The 16,462-nt window shown below is 37.8% G+C and overlaps 4 protein-coding genes across 5 annotated transcripts; 3 read left to right on the plus strand and 1 right to left on the minus strand.

Moving 5' to 3' along the window:
- Window positions 1-1,577: 1,577 nt before the first annotated feature.
- On the minus strand, window positions 1,578-5,521 carry LOC133739887 (uncharacterized). Of its 2 annotated transcripts, XM_062167708.1 has the most exons (8): window positions 5,383-5,521; window positions 4,946-5,313; window positions 4,712-4,800; window positions 4,483-4,624; window positions 2,921-3,019; window positions 2,681-2,806; window positions 2,258-2,517; window positions 1,578-2,153 (listed from the first exon to the last, which is right to left on the minus strand). In XM_062167708.1, the coding sequence occupies exons 2-8, from the start codon at window positions 5,118-5,120 to the stop codon at window positions 2,040-2,042; spliced, it is 1,005 nt and encodes a 334-aa protein (XP_062023692.1). In that variant the 5' UTR covers window positions 5,121-5,313; window positions 5,383-5,521; the 3' UTR covers window positions 1,578-2,039. The 2 variants fall into 2 exon arrangements, with proteins under 2 accessions (XP_062023692.1, XP_062023691.1); XM_062167707.1 differs by having other exon boundaries at window positions 4,946-5,499.
- A 1,367-nt stretch (window positions 5,522-6,888) lies between these two features.
- LOC133739252 (origin of replication complex subunit 2) lies at window positions 6,889-10,096 on the plus strand. Its single transcript, XM_062166998.1, has 6 exons — window positions 6,889-7,074; window positions 7,171-7,277; window positions 7,930-8,062; window positions 8,199-8,493; window positions 8,984-9,211; window positions 9,292-10,096. The coding sequence occupies exons 1-6, from the start codon at window positions 6,946-6,948 to the stop codon at window positions 9,489-9,491; spliced, it is 1,092 nt and encodes a 363-aa protein (XP_062022982.1). The 5' UTR covers window positions 6,889-6,945; the 3' UTR covers window positions 9,492-10,096.
- Window positions 10,097-10,773: 677 nt separating this feature from the next.
- On the plus strand, window positions 10,774-14,346 carry LOC133739251 (uncharacterized). Its single transcript, XM_062166997.1, has 7 exons — window positions 10,774-11,168; window positions 11,900-11,957; window positions 12,197-12,277; window positions 12,395-12,430; window positions 12,734-12,955; window positions 13,033-13,174; window positions 13,651-14,346. Exons 1-7 carry the CDS (start codon window positions 10,987-10,989, stop codon window positions 14,130-14,132), a joined length of 1,203 nt encoding a protein of 400 aa, XP_062022981.1. The 5' UTR covers window positions 10,774-10,986; the 3' UTR covers window positions 14,133-14,346.
- A 590-nt stretch (window positions 14,347-14,936) lies between these two features.
- LOC133740189 (uncharacterized) lies at window positions 14,937-16,455 on the plus strand. Its single transcript, XM_062168109.1, has 4 exons — window positions 14,937-15,320; window positions 15,411-15,539; window positions 15,628-16,101; window positions 16,188-16,455. Exons 1-4 carry the CDS (start codon window positions 15,051-15,053, stop codon window positions 16,326-16,328), a joined length of 1,014 nt encoding a protein of 337 aa, XP_062024093.1. The 5' UTR covers window positions 14,937-15,050; the 3' UTR covers window positions 16,329-16,455.
- Window positions 16,456-16,462: the final 7 nt, after the last annotated feature.

Genomic DNA, 16,462 nt, shown 5'->3' on the forward strand with positions numbered 1-16,462 from the left:
TAAAGTAAGAAAAGTAAACTTTTGTAAGGAAATTCGAAATTATACATATTTTGATGGAAATTGAAGTAAAGAATTCGGACAATCAATTCATTCATTTCTTTCCATAGAGAAATTCATAATTTCCAAGTATAGAATGTCAAACGAGATAATTCATATTAAGAAGTTATGAACTGCTTATTTTCATTTTAAATATCATCTCTTTTTCCTTCATCCAAACACACTGTTGAGGTGTGTGTTCTTCATCTTGTTTATTATTATCATGTTTAAAGATTTGAAGGGAACGGTAATAAATCTGTAAGGATTTCCCAATATTTAACACAAGTAATCAATATGGGCATTTACAAAACGTCAACCTATACTGATCATACTAAATAGTAGCCTTAATATAGTCAAATAATAGAATATTTCATGATTTTTGAGATTAAGGGTATTTTCGGTACTTTGGGTTGTGTATTTAGTAAAATATTATAATGATAAATTAAATGAGTGATGTATTTAGAATGGGGTGTGTATTAAGTAATTGGGGGTGTGTATTTAAAATTTATATTTCCCTAAACCAGCAGCTAAAGATTAAACAAAGGGGGAAACAAATAGATGAATTCATTGAAAGTTGAAACTGAGTATAACATGTATGTACGCCCCTACCAACAAAATTCTTGATTGAATATGAGTTGGTTTGTGACCAACAAAATTCGTGATTGAATATTAGTTGGTTTGTGACTCCGAGTAAAGTGATCGAGCGCCATTAAACAATGTTCAATGGTGTGAAAGATGTGCCTTGTAGAGGTGGCAATAATGGTCCACTAAGTGCCATTACTGGTTGTCTGCCCAAAATGCAAATAGGAGGTGAAGTCGGATTCTAACGCGCGCAGAAATGAGTTGGGTTTCAACCAAATTACAAACGAGTTGGGCAGAAATTCAAACAAAAGAAAAAGTAAAACAGAAAGGATGAAAGAGAAGCAAGTTCACATTTAGGTTCATCTCACGGCGACGAGCTCGATTGTCGGGGCTGGAGACATTGCCACCGGTGAAATAGATGGGCCGGAATATGGATCTCTCTGTGCTTTCGGCGGACAAGTCTCAAAGTTCGACGACTGGGAGACTCTGAATAAAGTTAACAAATAAGAAGGCGGAATTTTTGGGCCGGGGTTTATTTGGTTTGGAAAACGGTCGGTCGGGTCGGGTCGTGCCCCATTTTGGTTTTTGGCTCTCTGCCCAAAAATGAAATTCTGCAAAACAAACAGGACCAATCACTTTTTTGGATGGGAAGTCGGATTCTATGTTTCTAACGCAGAAATGAGTCGGGATATCAAACTCGGTTCTTTGATTCATGCATTCTAAACCAAAATTCTTTCAATGAAGTGTTTAAGAGCATTTATCATTCAATCCATCTGAATAATAAAAATAACAAATTTCAAATCAGCTTCAGTTCTGTAATCACTGTCAACCTTACTTTGAATCAGGCAGAAAGGAACGAGCCTCTACCCTCTACATGGATTATTATCTTCCTCAAGATACAAACCAACCGATGAGTACAAAAAAAGAAGAAAACTTGGACCAAAAGATACTCTAGTCTCTAGAAACAAGAAATTAAGTATCTGCTTGTAGAAAAGGAGCATTACAAAGTGTTCAGAAACAGAAACTCACATTTCCCATTAATTAATAATTCACAGGAAAATTTTCCATATCTAACAGAACTCACTTTGCCTCTAACCAAGACTTCTTTATCTTGAATTATCAGCACCTAGACCATGACAATCCGTGTTACAAAAAATGACTTGTGAAACAACAACAGCATGGAGCATACCCTTTTTTACCCGGGCCTTGAGTCTCCTAAAAAAATTCTCCCTATTTCTCCTTTTTTTTTTTTTTCTCACAAAACAATTAATAAGGAACAAAAATATAACAAACACAGGGAGACGATGATTGCAGATTCCGGCAGAGCTACTTCATGTATTTTGCAATATTCCCAGAACATGGAAACCTATGCAGGTCACCTGACAATGACAAGAGTTTTTCGTTTTTGTGGGACAATGCTCTTATGCGGCACCAACAATGCCAGAGGCCCAAGGAACAATAATCGGTGCAGATGGGTGTGACCTTCTGTATGACTCCGGATACTTGTTCTTGAAATTAAGCTTAGGTGTTTCTGCCTGCATTTTATTAATTGAAACAAGAAATATTAGACCGGAGCGAATCTACATAATGACAAATAATCTGCAGGGGAGATAATAATGAAAAGTTGTTTGATTCTTACAAATTTCAGCCAGCACTCTCCAAGTCTATGCTCATAGATATCTGGAGAATGGCAACCATCTTCTGCAGGACAGTAAACCCATACATTACATTTCTTTTCATTTGGCTTGGCACGTTTTGCTTGAACCAAGCAAGCCTGACAACAGTCAGCTGCACTGTCTTTGTGGTGGTTAAGGCCCCATCTTACAGCAGCACCATCATAATCTGTATGAAGTTCAGCGTGGCATTCAGGTGGAAGAGGCCTGCCGGGCAAAACTTCATCTTCAAGAGGAAAAGATTACACATTAATACTATAATAAGTTTGTGGCAGAAAAAGGAACAAATATCTCAAAATTGGCAGATAATTATCATGACCTATACTTCTGTGAATGTATGTAAAAGGGGCGGGGGGTGGGCAGGGGAAGAAAAGGAACTGATGAAATACCTAAGTCATCCGGTTCACCCTCAGGTTTATCGTCGTGTTCATTGTTAACAATTTCAGAAGGTATCCAAAGGCCAATATCTTCCAACAGCTGTGTCCTATCAGACTCCAAAGCTTTTACAAGCATTACTACAGACAATGAAGCTCAGAATAGTAAACACTACTGATAATTTTACTAAAACACTTGCTTCATACACAGATAAGATTACAGTACCCCAAAACAGAACAAAACGTTCAGAATACCTGCTTCCTCCAGCAAAGTTGTTGAATTTAAAGTCCCTTTCTCACGGATCAACTGTTTAGCTTGTTCAAGTTTTTCATTACACCATCTTTCAGCAAAGTCTGTTTGTTTAAGCAAACACCATAGACATGAGTTAATAACAGACAGAACTAAATCACAATATCATGCATCACTCAGCTCATTACAGTCATATTTGGCAACTTTAATTATTACCGGTGGATAAGAGCTTTGCGAAAGATCTTATAATAAACATGGGCGTTTATACTTTTCAAGGTTATATTTACGCAAAGGTCAAAATTTTTACAAGTAGAATAGAATGTATATGGGATTACCAGGTTTGAAAATTTCATTATTGAGCAGAATATGTGTACTAAACAAGTGAGAGAATCCCTTTACACTTATATGGAACTCAAAAGTAAAACACAAGATGCGTACATCTAAAAACCATAAACAACCCTACTACAAAAACACAAATACATAAGAAGCTCTTAAATAGCACCAGCAATACAGTAATTCCTAAGTCGACAAAAAAACAAAATAATTCCCAAGTGGCATGAGTAACATAGTAATTCGTAACCTATTGTAATAAGAATTATCCAGGCCACCATCCACCAAAAACAGAAAAATGGCAGCAAAAAGTGCCGCATTTTTAGGGAGTTTCTGCTCTACTCTGTCACAATCATTCATACAGTTCTAGAGAGGTGCAAAGTATGCTTAAAATTAACCCTTTGCACTTGGGTCACATCCTTATTGTAATCTGGTTGTCATAAAAAAGGGAGAAAAATTACAAGTTATGATACTATCAGGACAGCAGGTTGTTCCTTGAGGAAAAAAAAAACACGAACAAGGAAAAATAACACAACAGAACAGAAAGAATGAAAAAGACTATCTTCCCTTAAATCCCTTTCAATATACGCTGCCTCATAGCTTTTTTGTATATATAAACCTTATTTTACTTCTTGTCAGTTCCTTCATCCTAAATTTCTAGTTCTATTGCTGAAAAAAAAAAAATGGACAACCTGGTATGCCATCCCATAGCTTGTTTCTACATATAAACCTCAGTTCAATTGTTTTCTTTCAACAGATTCTAGTCCTATTACTCGAAATTGGAAGCAGGGAGCATACCATATGATGCTATTGCTACATGATCATGTGTTTCCGTAAGAGATACAATTAACAAGAAAGCATGCCCAGTAGAAAATTAAGTCATACTATTAGAATTACTTAAAAGGCATAATGATTAGGGATTTAACAGTGATAAGAATATTTTGATTTCTATTGCACCAATACATCTTGACTGTGCTCAGGAGAACACTGGTCTTCATTCCATCATGACAAATGATACGAAAACAACCACTTCCTATGAGTTTCTCATCAACACTTGGATCTAGTTTGATATAAGAGTGTAAAACCCGACAAATATGAAAATGTAAATTCATACTCGTATTCAATTCAATGATGGGCAGTGTGCTGCATAGTTCATACTAAGTAGAATTTGCATGAATCTCAAAAAGAAAAGCGAGGCAGGCTAAAAGAAACTCAAATTGAGGGCGGGCGCACTGACCTCTTTGCTCACTGACATTTGCCTTGAGAGGCAGACTCTTCAACTCGTCAATTATCTCATTGGTTAGCTTCAGTTTCAAAGACTCCGGCAATTCAAACCCCAGTGAACGCTCAGCGGAAAGCTCCTTCTTAAATTGCTTCACCTAAAAGTCATAACAAACACTCCCTCCATCAAAATCCATCTAGAGCTTCAATCAAAACAGATCAGACTCGAATCCTTTTTTGCTTACCAATCTAATAAGCTCTACAGGTTCGGCTGACTTTCGAATCCGAACTGATTCCTCCATTTTCCTAATCTGATCCGGAGTGTACTCAACAGCTGAACCAAATTAATTAAACAAAAAAAGTTTTTCCCTTAATTAAACATGGAATTAGCAACTGGGTTTCGCCCAAAAAAAATAAAAATCGAAACTTTTTAAACAAACAAATAGTTGAGATAAAAAAAAAAGAAAAGAGAATCCTACTGAGACGTGAATCTCTGTCGGAATAGATATAGAGAGAAGCGTAGAGAGAGCGAAGAACATAGAGAGCAACGACAATGTTAATGCAGCAAACGATGAGAGTGGTCTTCTTGTAAGAACAAGCCCATTTCCCTCTAACCACTTTATGAATTGCCCATTCTCCTCCTCCACGAGCCATTCCTTTCTCTCTCCTTCATCCCACCATAGCCTCTTCCCACAGATCGATCAGAGAGAGAGACAGACCCAGATCAAATCCAACGGCCCAGAGAAACTCCGAAGCCACGCCCAGGATGTTGGGATGGCGTGCTGTGGGTATGGGGATGCACAAGTGGCGTGCTTTGATTTGGGTTTCCGATGTAATTAGCGGTAAGCTGTCGCAATTAGGAGACAGTTAAAGAGGGTTTTGGGGTGGGGAAGTAGAATAATGAGAGAGGTGTTACCGAATTAGGAAGGAAGATGGTGATTCTGGAGACGATTCCGTGATTGTTGGTGTTGGCTCTCGGTTGTGGTGGAAGCTAATCAAACAAAGGGTCTTGTGCCCTTGGCTATCCTGCGCAGGGTCCCCGTGTTCCTTTTATTTCTTTATTCTCTTTTCTTTTTTATTGATATTATAAAAAAGTTACGATACATATAATGGGATAGCTACGGTGAAAATTATGATAATCGTTCATTGATTTAATGCAATTGAATTAATAAATAATTTTTTGTTTACGATTAATTTTTGTAGATATGATATTTAATAATTGATATAACTTTTGAATGGTTAAATGACTTAAATCATAGATTTAGATTGCTAACTGTATGTAAATAAGAGAGGGTTTGAATGATCACATACATATTAATTCGGATGCAAGTATTTTCCGTATAATATTGATCTATTAAATAGATTTAATTTGATATTTAAGTACCGAAACAAAGTTATAGAAGCAGGTCAGTTGTCCTCAACCTAGTTGTCTCATTATGTCTCGTCTAATGTTATTATGACATGCGTGAATCACTAGTAGTAATTTTAAATTAGTCTATTAATGTATATAGCCAGTTGATGCATAAATCAAATTAATTTATAATGATTAACCTGGAACCATCCATTGTTCTATTTATCTCTTCTTTTTGTTATTTATCTTATATGAAAGCTTCTATTATCTTTTTTTATCGAAATTACATAGTTCCTCAAAGGATTTCTAGGTGCAGAGACTAATCTGTGCCGAGGGATCATGTCAGAACGCTTATTCCTCTCTAGCCACCAAGAATATATTTGGATTTAACTCCAATAAGTATCGGCGGGATTAAAATCTGGGTGTGGTGGTTTCGATTTCACATTTAGAGGCTCTTACCAACTCAACCACATGTGGTAGTTAAGCTTCTACTAACTTATTCTTTATTTATTTTGGATCCAACAGATATAGAGGATTTGAAATGGAGACCTAAATGTCGAACTCATAATGTCACTTAATTTAAAAACTTTGGGCTTCATGTATGATTTGTGATGGTTATTTCAAATTTAATCGAGAGGTTGGTTTAAGTCTCATTCAAATTATTAATACGTTAAATATTATCATAAATGAATCGCGTAATTAAGTAATTTATAAATTTCGAACGATAATAAGTTGAAAAGTTAGGAAAAACTGCCTTTTTATCTACTTTGCAAAAATCAGAAAGAATCTTAAACAGTTATTGGTACCTATCACGTCCGTCACTAATAAATGCCTGGTGTTATGCCATTATTAGTTACCAACTTACCATAATTACAAAGTTTCAGTTGTCACGTCATTAATACGTTATGTACAGTTGTACACCCCTTTTTCTTTGTGTCGACAACAACCAAAGATGCCCAATGGAAAATGGGCCACGCTGTGCGGTTCAGAAAGGCCCAATTCTCAGCCCAACCCTTTTTCCCTCGGGGATCGTAAAACCGCGGGAAAATCAGCACCTACAGAACTAACTAGGGCACCAATTCTTCTGAGTAGCGTTGGGGCTGTGGTCAAACTCAAAATCGAAGGGCAATGGAGATGAACGATGCCGACGACGAAGAGTTTGGGTTCTCTAGAAACTACTTTCTGGCGAAGGAGCTCGGTGGCTCCGCCGTGAAATCCCACTCTAAGCTCTCCGATATCAATATCGTCGACGAACAGGTAATGCTCGCTTTCAATTCCTTCAAAATCTTTCATCAAATTTCATTGCTTTTGCTAAAGTTTGAAACTTTTGGAATCTATTTCTGAAATGGGCAGGAACTGAGGGCAGCTGTATCTAATATTGAACCCAAACATGAGAAAGAGATCAAGGATTTGATTAGCAGTTATAAGAGGTTGTACCCCAGATGGGCTTTTGATCTTAGGTATGACATTGCTTTATACATTGATCACTGATATGCTAAATGCTATTCTTTTTTAAATTGGAACTGTGTAGACTTGGGGGTATATGCATAAATTTTCATCAGATATGTATCTAATGTTGGATGGTAACAACTATTTTGGGTTTCTAGAGTTAGGATTCTACCCTTCAAAGATGCCATTAGCTAATTAACCTCCCTGGTCTTTGGCCTCAAACTCAGTGTTGGATGTCTGCTGACATTAAGGGTTGTTTCTTGAAGTTATTCCTAGTCATCTTTCTGGCTACATTTTAGAAATTATAGTGCTTTTTAATTGATATACTTATTCGATTGCTGATTTTACCACATTTTGGATCATAGTTCTTTTACAACATTCTGTAGGCAGTTGCGTAACATTTTCCAATCTCAAGGAATTGCATTCTATTCTTTTAGCCATTGAGTGTTTTCTGGACTTTATCCCTGTTTATTTATTGTTTTGAGTCCATTTTGACATGGATTGGAGTTTTAAAGTTTTGAGATTTTCCTTTTGTATTTCTCTTTAATTTAATCTTTTGTAACTGGTTTGTGTGTTGCTGTTTATACTTATCTCCTTGTTTATACTTTACTGTTATCCAAAACTCGTTGACATGTTTGTACTCACCTTATTTCATGTTCTTAGGTGTGGTCTTGGTCTTCTCATGTATGGATTTGGATCTAAGAAGACTTTGCTTGAAGATTTTGCTTCAACATCCTTGACCGAGTATTCTGCGTTTGTTATCAATGGATATCTTCCAACAATAAATATAAAGCAGGTACTGTTCTGTTGGCATACGGTTCCCGAGCAATATATGATTGTTCTGCATGTGCCATTTCCTAGAACTAAGTTCTGATAGGCAAAATTCAACATTACCATCTCTGTTAATGTACTGGTTGATGTTGAAATTGTAGGTTTTGACATCCTTAGCTGAAGTTCTATGGGATCAATTGAAAATCAAACGCAGAACTCCTTCTAAGAGCTTGTCCAAAGATCAACAACCCTTTAGTTCTCGATCTGTGGAGGATCTTCTTGCATTTTTGGATGGATCAGAGGATAGGACAAGTGAATTTCTTGTATGTGTAATCATTCACAACATTGATGGGCCTGGATTAAGGGACTCTGAAATCCAGCAGTATCTTGCAAGAGTTGCTTCTTGTCCCAATATTCGTATTGTGGCCTCTATCGACCATGTGAATGCACCTCTTTGTAAGTCTACTCTCTTTAGAGTTTGTTATATTTTACATAGTACTTTAGCTGGTAGTGTCATGCTATGACTGTTTCTTGTTTCTGTGTTTGTTCAGTTTTATTATGGCATCTACTTTTTCAGTAATTCCATATCTGGGGAACTAATATTTCCTTGTTATGTTTATTTCTAGATGTTTCTAGCTTACAAAGTTATGGACCTCATTTTTTGGGTCTGTTTATTAAGCTAAGGAAGGTCTACACTTATCAATAGGAGGTTCACTCAGGCATCTTTGCTTCTGGAGAAATAATGTCTCCTTTCTGAGTTGTGACTAATGTATATCCCGAAGCATCGCCTGCATGTCTTTATAAAGATAGGCTTAAAAAGAGTCATTTCTTGTGACTCTACAGTTATGCTGGCCTCAAATATCTAATAAAATGTCTGCATGAAAGAAATGTTGCATTGAAAAATTGCTTGTAATCAAGTTTAGTCACACCTTTTTTTATTTGATAGTGTGGGACAAGAAGATGGTTCACACTCAATTCAACTGGTGCTGGTATCATGTTCCTACCTTTGCGCCATACAAGATCGAAGGAACGTTCTTTCCCTTGATTCTAGCTCATGGCAATACCACCCAAACTGCCAAAAATGCTGTTATAGTTTTACAGAGTTTGACACCCAATGCCCAGGGCGTGTTCAAAATTCTTGCAGAATATCAACTGTCTCACTCTGAAGAAGAAGGTAGGCAGCTACAACCCTATATGAACTCTTGGAGCTTTAACCTTTTTTCTAATCCATGTCAATAATATCTGTTGTTTCAGGGATGCCAATTGATAATCTGTTTGCAACCTGTCGCGAACGCTTCCTCGTGGGCAGCCGGCCTATGCTCAACTCCCATTTGACCGAATTCAAAGATCATGAGTTGGTCAAAACAAGAAGGCATTCTGATGGCCAGGATTGCTTGTACATTCCTCTAACAAGTGAGGCACTTGAAAAACTACTAGTGGAGATGACTCAGTAACTACTTAAAATCCTCATTCCTCCGAATTTGGCAAAATTTAAGTTCTAACAGAAGTGTCGAGTATCTAAATTTCTTACTTCCTACTTAAACATTTTATTCTATTTCATTTCTTTGGCACGGGGAGGTTCATTGCATTAGCTGCAGGGAATCGAAGCTGGGTGCAGGCCAGAAAAGTGTAAATAACTAAAAACCTAGACAAAGAAAAGAGGAGGGTTTTCTGAGGAGCGGTTTTGATCAAGGATGGACAATTGGACAAATATGAAAACTAAAACTTTGTCATGTTCACCGTGTGTGAGCATCTGTGTGCTGTGTAGATGCTCACACAGTTTAGTATATATGATCAGTTTGTGAGGTGTGGGATGCCTGAAGACAAATCTGACCTTATCAGCTGAAACCAAGGTATATCCTGGCTTTATCTGCCTACTTGCCTCGATGAACATCTTGCCAAGATAAGGGTTTACTTTAAATAACTTGTCATATTCTTAGGATAAAAGCCATAATAGTCAACTTGCTCCATCCTCTTTGAATTTGTACTGTGATTTTCAAAAATTTTCACTTTCCCTTTGTCAACTTTCCATGAATTTTGAGAGTTATCGAATTTCACCAATATGCTCACATTATGTGCGTAACACATTAGATTAATAGTGTTCTTTTTCATAGCCCCTAAGCTCAAAACATGAGGAGACACGCCGTGTTGGGTCTGTTTACAGAAAACAATTTGTTTTTCAATGTTTTAGGATATACGGTAAAATTTGATAAAAATGATTGAAAATTGACCGTTGGGAGAATAGTTCGAAGACTTTTAGAGAAGTGAAAGTTTGAAACAGAATTTGTTTCGTGTGGGAGTAATTGACAATTGTGCCGAAAGTTAGAGAACGAATAGATCATTCAAGAAAAATAAAGCTCTTTGTCAAAAAAAGAAAAGAAAAATAAAATAAAGCTAACAGAACCAAAAAATACAACTTCTTTTTGAGGTGTGAAGAAGAAAGCTGACATGTGAAAGTGAAAGCTTAGCATGCATTAACATGGAGCATAATAATAGTGCATCAAATTCACAGCTTTAGTAACAATGACGGAGACTACGAACATCAACACAAGCATTGCTGAAAAGTCTAAAACAGATTACGTCGATCGCTAATTTTGGTACAGGTCTTTAGGTCTATCCCCGAACCATTAGACCTCACCCAATCCGGACTCGACACGCTACAGTAAATAGGGATATTCACGTAATTTCCGTAGCGGGTACCAGAGTTCGTTTGTAAAAACTGGTTTCAATGGATGTGGCACGCTCGAAGTGTAGGAGAGAAAGACATAAGAAGAAGAATTGCAGAGAGTCCAAAGAGGCTCCAGGTTGGCTGGTTAACCAGGAAGCCTCAAGCTTCAATCTTTCCTCAGTATCTCTGATTCTCATATTGAATGAGTCAAGTTTTGATGAAGGCTCAATTTCAGAGGGATTGTGCATAAAGGATCGTTGTTTCTTTGTTGGTTGAGAAGGATGTGGGGATTTGGGGGTAGGTATTATTGGGGGAGAAAAGAGAGGAGGAGTGATGGAACTGAAGGGATAGTGGTGGTGTTTGCATGGATGTCCAGCGAAGAGAAGCATTTGAAGAGCTATGTGCAGCTCTACTCCTCTCTGGGTTGGAACTCACTCGTCTGCCACTCTCAATTTCTCAATATGTGAGTTCCCAATTTTTGCTTATGTTTCAAGATTTCTACTTTGACTTCAGCTTTAGCTGTTTGTTTGGTGTTTATATTTCTGGGTTTATTGGGTTTGACTGTTTCTGATGATTGGCTCAGAGCTTTTGCATTTGGGTTGGTGGAGGAACTTGGTAGCTCTAGGTAGTTTGTGATTTTGGCTGAGACTGTAATCAGTGGTATTTCTGGATTTGGAGATTTTGATTTTATAGGCGCTTCGTTTTATTCTTAGTCTCCTTACTGCCAAAGTCATTCCCTGTAAGTTGTTTCTTAAAGGAGCATATACGTTTTTGACATAGACAAATGTTAGGTTTGCTTGTTGATGATGTCCCATATGCTACTCTAAATCAAGACAATGCGCAGAGAAATGGAATTTATTTTTTTTCCTTATATGAAAAATAAGGGAAAATGTTAGGTTTTGGTAGGGACATCTTTTGTGCCTGAATCTTTCTTGCATTATGAAATCATTGTTCCATGCTGACAGTAGTTTAATATGGGGGTGGATATTCTATGCCGAATACTAGTAATTTTAACTTTGATTCCGTAAATACATACTTTGTTACTTATGAGATGAGTTATTTTGTGTGGACCAGCCCTTGGAATGGCTGCAGTAATTTAAAAAAACAAATGTATTGCTGCCTCTAAAATGAAAAGTGGCATTTTTGCGCATCCTTTGATGTTGGACTTGTGTTTGATAGACATAATTTGTGCAGGTTCTTTCCTGAGAAGGCCACAGCTCTAGCAACTGATATTATAAAGGAACTGGTTCAGGTCAGTTCTGTTGTCTCATCAACTATAATACCAAACTAAGACTGTTTTTATTGATTATCCTATCTGAATAACTTATGATCCAAATCCAAATCTCTGGATTTGACAAGAGACTATTGTTGTATTGTCTGTTGACCTCACAAAATAAAAATTACAGAACAAACATCTTTACCTTTTTGTGTTTGGAATTGGTTTTACTTGTTAAGGTGTAATAACTGTGTTCTTTTACATATTAAATCTAGGAGCTGAAGGTCAAGCCTTGTCCTGTGGTCTTTGCTTCTTTCTCTGGTGGTCCAAAAGCTTGTATGTACCAAGTTCTTCAGGTAAACTTCTTTCAGTATTTGTGTTTCATATTTTATGCTAAAGAATTTCTCAGGTTCATGTAATGTAGTATCTATTGAATGGAGCAACTGTTATTGACTGCAATTTCCTTTGTGCAGATAATCGAGGGAATTTGTGAATCAAAACTGAATCTGGTAAACATTCTTTTCCCTTTTCCTTGGCTTTTCATTGAATGATAATTTAACAATAACACACTGTTGTATTAGTTATACCTTTAAAAGACATTGGTGTACCACATAAGGGGACCAAAAGAAATTACTGCCACATAGATCTTCATTGGGGCCTACTTCGTCTAGTAGGTCCCCAATGGTGTTGTCGTTTCTACTCGGTGGATACGAGTTTATACTCTATTCCATTTTGATTAGTGCTTTTATGTTTTGCAAGTTACAAACATTTTTTGGGTACATTTTTGCTGATTTCTTTATTTGGCTGTGAAGGATGATTGCCGACTGGTTAGAGACTGTATATCCAGCCCAGTGGATTTTACTAGTGATCTGGGTACTAAATTTGTTCTTCACCCAACTGTCCTGAAAATGTCCCATCCACCAAGAGTAGCATCATGGGTGGCACATGGCATTGCTTCTGGTCTTGATGCCCTCTTCCTCAACAGGTTTGAGTCACAGCGTGCTGAGTATTGGCAGACTCTCTACTCCACTGTTGTAAGTAATTTAGTACACTGTAGGTGTCTATGTGCTTTAGAATTACATTGTTATTCATTACGTATCATTCTTATCAGGGTATGAAGGCCCCGTATCTCATTTTATGCTCAGAGAATGACGATCTTGCACCCTATCAAGTTATCTGTAATTTTGCTGAACGGTTACGAGAACTTGGGGCTGATGTAAAACTAGTAAAATGGAATGGCTCTCCACACGTAGGTGTGCTTCAAAACTTAAACTCAGAGCTAATGATAATAAATGCTATGCTTTACAACTTTCTGACAACTAATGATAATAAGTTTACAGTTCGTTTCCAAGCACTTTTTTATTTATTTTATTCTTTTGGTCAGAACACCCGAGAACAGTTCTTGGCTGGTTTGTTTAATTTGCTTCTGTATCAGGAGGAGAATTAACGACAGTTTCTTAACTTTCAGTTGGAAACAAGTAACCTAAAATCATTGCCTCCATTTCAACTTTGTGTAGTAACTATATAAGTATGCATCAAAGTATGGCAATGAAGTAGAAATTTTTGTGCATGATACTGGAAGTTCTCATCACCAGTATTGTCTTAGCATTCTCTTCCCACTTCATATATTTACTAGCTTCGCTATCTAGTGGGGTGAAATATACTTTTCTAGAGCATCATGCAACTATATAGGAATCATCTAACTGGATTTGAGTACTGGCACTCCCAGGTCATTATAGGCATTATCCAGTTGATTATAAGGCTACTGTAACTGAGCTCCTTGGTAAAGCAGCTGGAGTCTATTCCCAGAGAATTAGACAAAGGGAAGGAGAAAGCTTGTGTGTGCAGGCAGGGCACGACGACGTTGTTGAGCCAATCAATAGCCTTAGGAAAGCTGCAGGAGCCTCAAATGGGTTCCGAGGAGTGATGTTGGCATCCAGTGATGACTTCTTGGCCACCTCAACAGAATATTACGGAGTTGGGTCTGTGCAAGATGAAGGTTTAATTCACCTGTCTGACCCACCAACGCCAACCATGAATGCCCATGGAGTTCTCGGTCAGGTTCTTTTCGACATCTGTGTTCCAAAAAACATCGAGAATTGGGATATAAAGTCATCGAGTTCTTTGAATGGGAATGGCCGCTCTTTTAGTTTTAGAAGAAGGCAAGCCCCTTTAAACCCAATCAAGTGCATACGTCGCTCCAGACTATAATAAGGTTTAGGGGATGATCTGAAGTTTTTGGTTTCTTTGTTTTTGTTTCTTGCAATAAGGAGGATAGAGACCAAAATGAATCATTGTATTGAAAACTAGAGGAAGTTGTATAGTGTAAAAGGAATTTCTGTATATAGTAACGAGCACATATATCAGGACTTAGCAGTGAGAACTGCACTTGGCAGAATAATGATAGTAAAAATCAGTTTCAATATCTCTGTATCATTTTTCAAATTATGGGTACTCTCGAATCCAATGTTTTAAGTATCGGTTTCTGTAGTACATATTCGATATCTATGTAAAATTGAAGAAAGTTTTGAATATCGCCAAACTCAAAGTTCTACAGAGTTTTGGTTCTTCGGAAGTAATTAAAGGGTGTGGTTATTATTGCCACATTAGCCCCTTATTACAATTAACAATGAGAACAGAAAAATCATAATAAGAATATAAAAAAACCCAGAAAAAAATCTCATATAGTATAGGTAGATAAATTGACTTTTTAATTATAAAAAAAAAAAGAATAAAATTGGGGGAGAAGTTTTAAATACACACCCCTAATTACTTAATACACACTCCTTACTCAATACAGAGATGTCTATTTTGGTAATTTAATCTACCTATAAAATCTGATTTGAAATATAAAATAATAGGGATGTGTATTAAGTAGTTTGGGGTGTGTATTTAAAATTTCTCTAAAATTGGTAATTTTATAACAAAAATATTAAATGTAAAATATGAAAAAGAAATTAGTAAGGTGTTAATGGCCGCAGCCTAATTAAAACCAATTGACCATTTAAGTGACTATTTGATATGATAGGGGTTGTTAAGACCATCCTTCCTGCTCCAAAGCCCAAGCTTCTCCATTGAAGCCAAAGTACTCTGTTACAAAACAGTTTGTTGAATCGGAGTCAGCTCGACATGAAGGTAATTGTGACCGGCGCCTCCGGTTACTTAGGAGGAAGACTATGCCACAAGCTACTGGAACGGGGCCACTCCGTTCGGGCCTTGGTCCGGCCCACCAGCGACCTCTCCTCCCTTCCTCCACCCTCCTCCGGTTCCCTTGAACTCGTTTACGGCGACGTCACTGACTACCACTCCCTCCTCTCCGCCTTCTCCGGCTGCCACGTCGTTTTCCACGCCGCCGCCTTAGTCGAGCCCTGGCTTCCCGATCCCTCCGACTTCTTCTCCGTAAGAATCTCTAATCATTTCAACTTCCAATTGATTAATCAAGCACTTCATTTTCATTTTCAATTCCGATTCCGATTCTTGTTGTTTTAGGTCAACGTTGGGGGATTGAAGAACGTGCTGAGAGCAATCAGGGAGACGAATACCGTAGAGAAACTCATCTACACGTCGTCGTTTTTCGCTCTCGGACCCACCGACGGCGACGTCGCCGACGAGACTCAGGTGAGGTGCGTCCGTCCAATCTTAAAGCTTCGGACTTTTTTATCTTCACTGCTGAGCTGATCAAAATCAAATTCTCTGCTTATCACAGTTCCATCACGAGAAATTCTTCTGCACGGAGTACGAGAAATCCAAAGCGGCCGCCGATAAGATCGCGTTACAAGCTGCGCAGCCAGAGGGTTTGCCGGTGCTGTTACTTTATCCCGGAGTAATTTACGGTCCCGGGAAACTCACCGCCGGCAATGTGGTTGCTCGGATGATCATCGAAAGGTTTAATGGACGATTGCCTGGGTATATAGGCGCCGGGACTGATAGGTATTCCTTTAGCCATGTCGATGATGTGGTAGATGGCCACATTGGAGCTATGAATAAAGGGAGAATTGGGGAGAGATATCTGCTTACTGGCGAAAACGCATCGTTTAAGCATGTGTTTGATGTAGCTGCTGTACTGACTCATACGCAGAGGCCTAAGTTTAACATCCCATTGTGGTTGATTGAGGTCTATGGATGGGTGTCGATTCTCGGCTCTCGGATTACAGGGAAGCTTCCTCTGATCAGCCCGCCGGTATGTGATTTTGTTTTTTCAACTTGGTTTTTGATGCAATGTTTGTTTGTGAACAAAGTTTGGGTTATGCTTCATTTTGGGTGCAGACTGTTTATGTTCTAAGGCATCAATGGGCGTATTCGTGTGAGAAGGCCAAGCAGGAGCTGGATTATAGTCCTAGAAGCTTGAAGGAAGGATTAGAGGAGGTGCTGCCCTGGCTCAAGAATTTGGGTTTGATCAAATACTAATCACAAAGACTTTGATGAGCAGTGCTGCTGCTTCTGTGTCTTGTAAATCACTGTATTTGTATCAATGTGCAAATTTCCTTTAATTCATACTTGGAACAAAAATAATCAATCTACCTTTGCTCTCGTATGCCTGT

This window comes from Rosa rugosa, chromosome 3, assembly GCF_958449725.1.
Source record: "Rosa rugosa chromosome 3, drRosRugo1.1, whole genome shotgun sequence".
Taxonomy (NCBI): Eukaryota; Viridiplantae; Streptophyta; class Magnoliopsida; order Rosales; family Rosaceae; genus Rosa; species Rosa rugosa.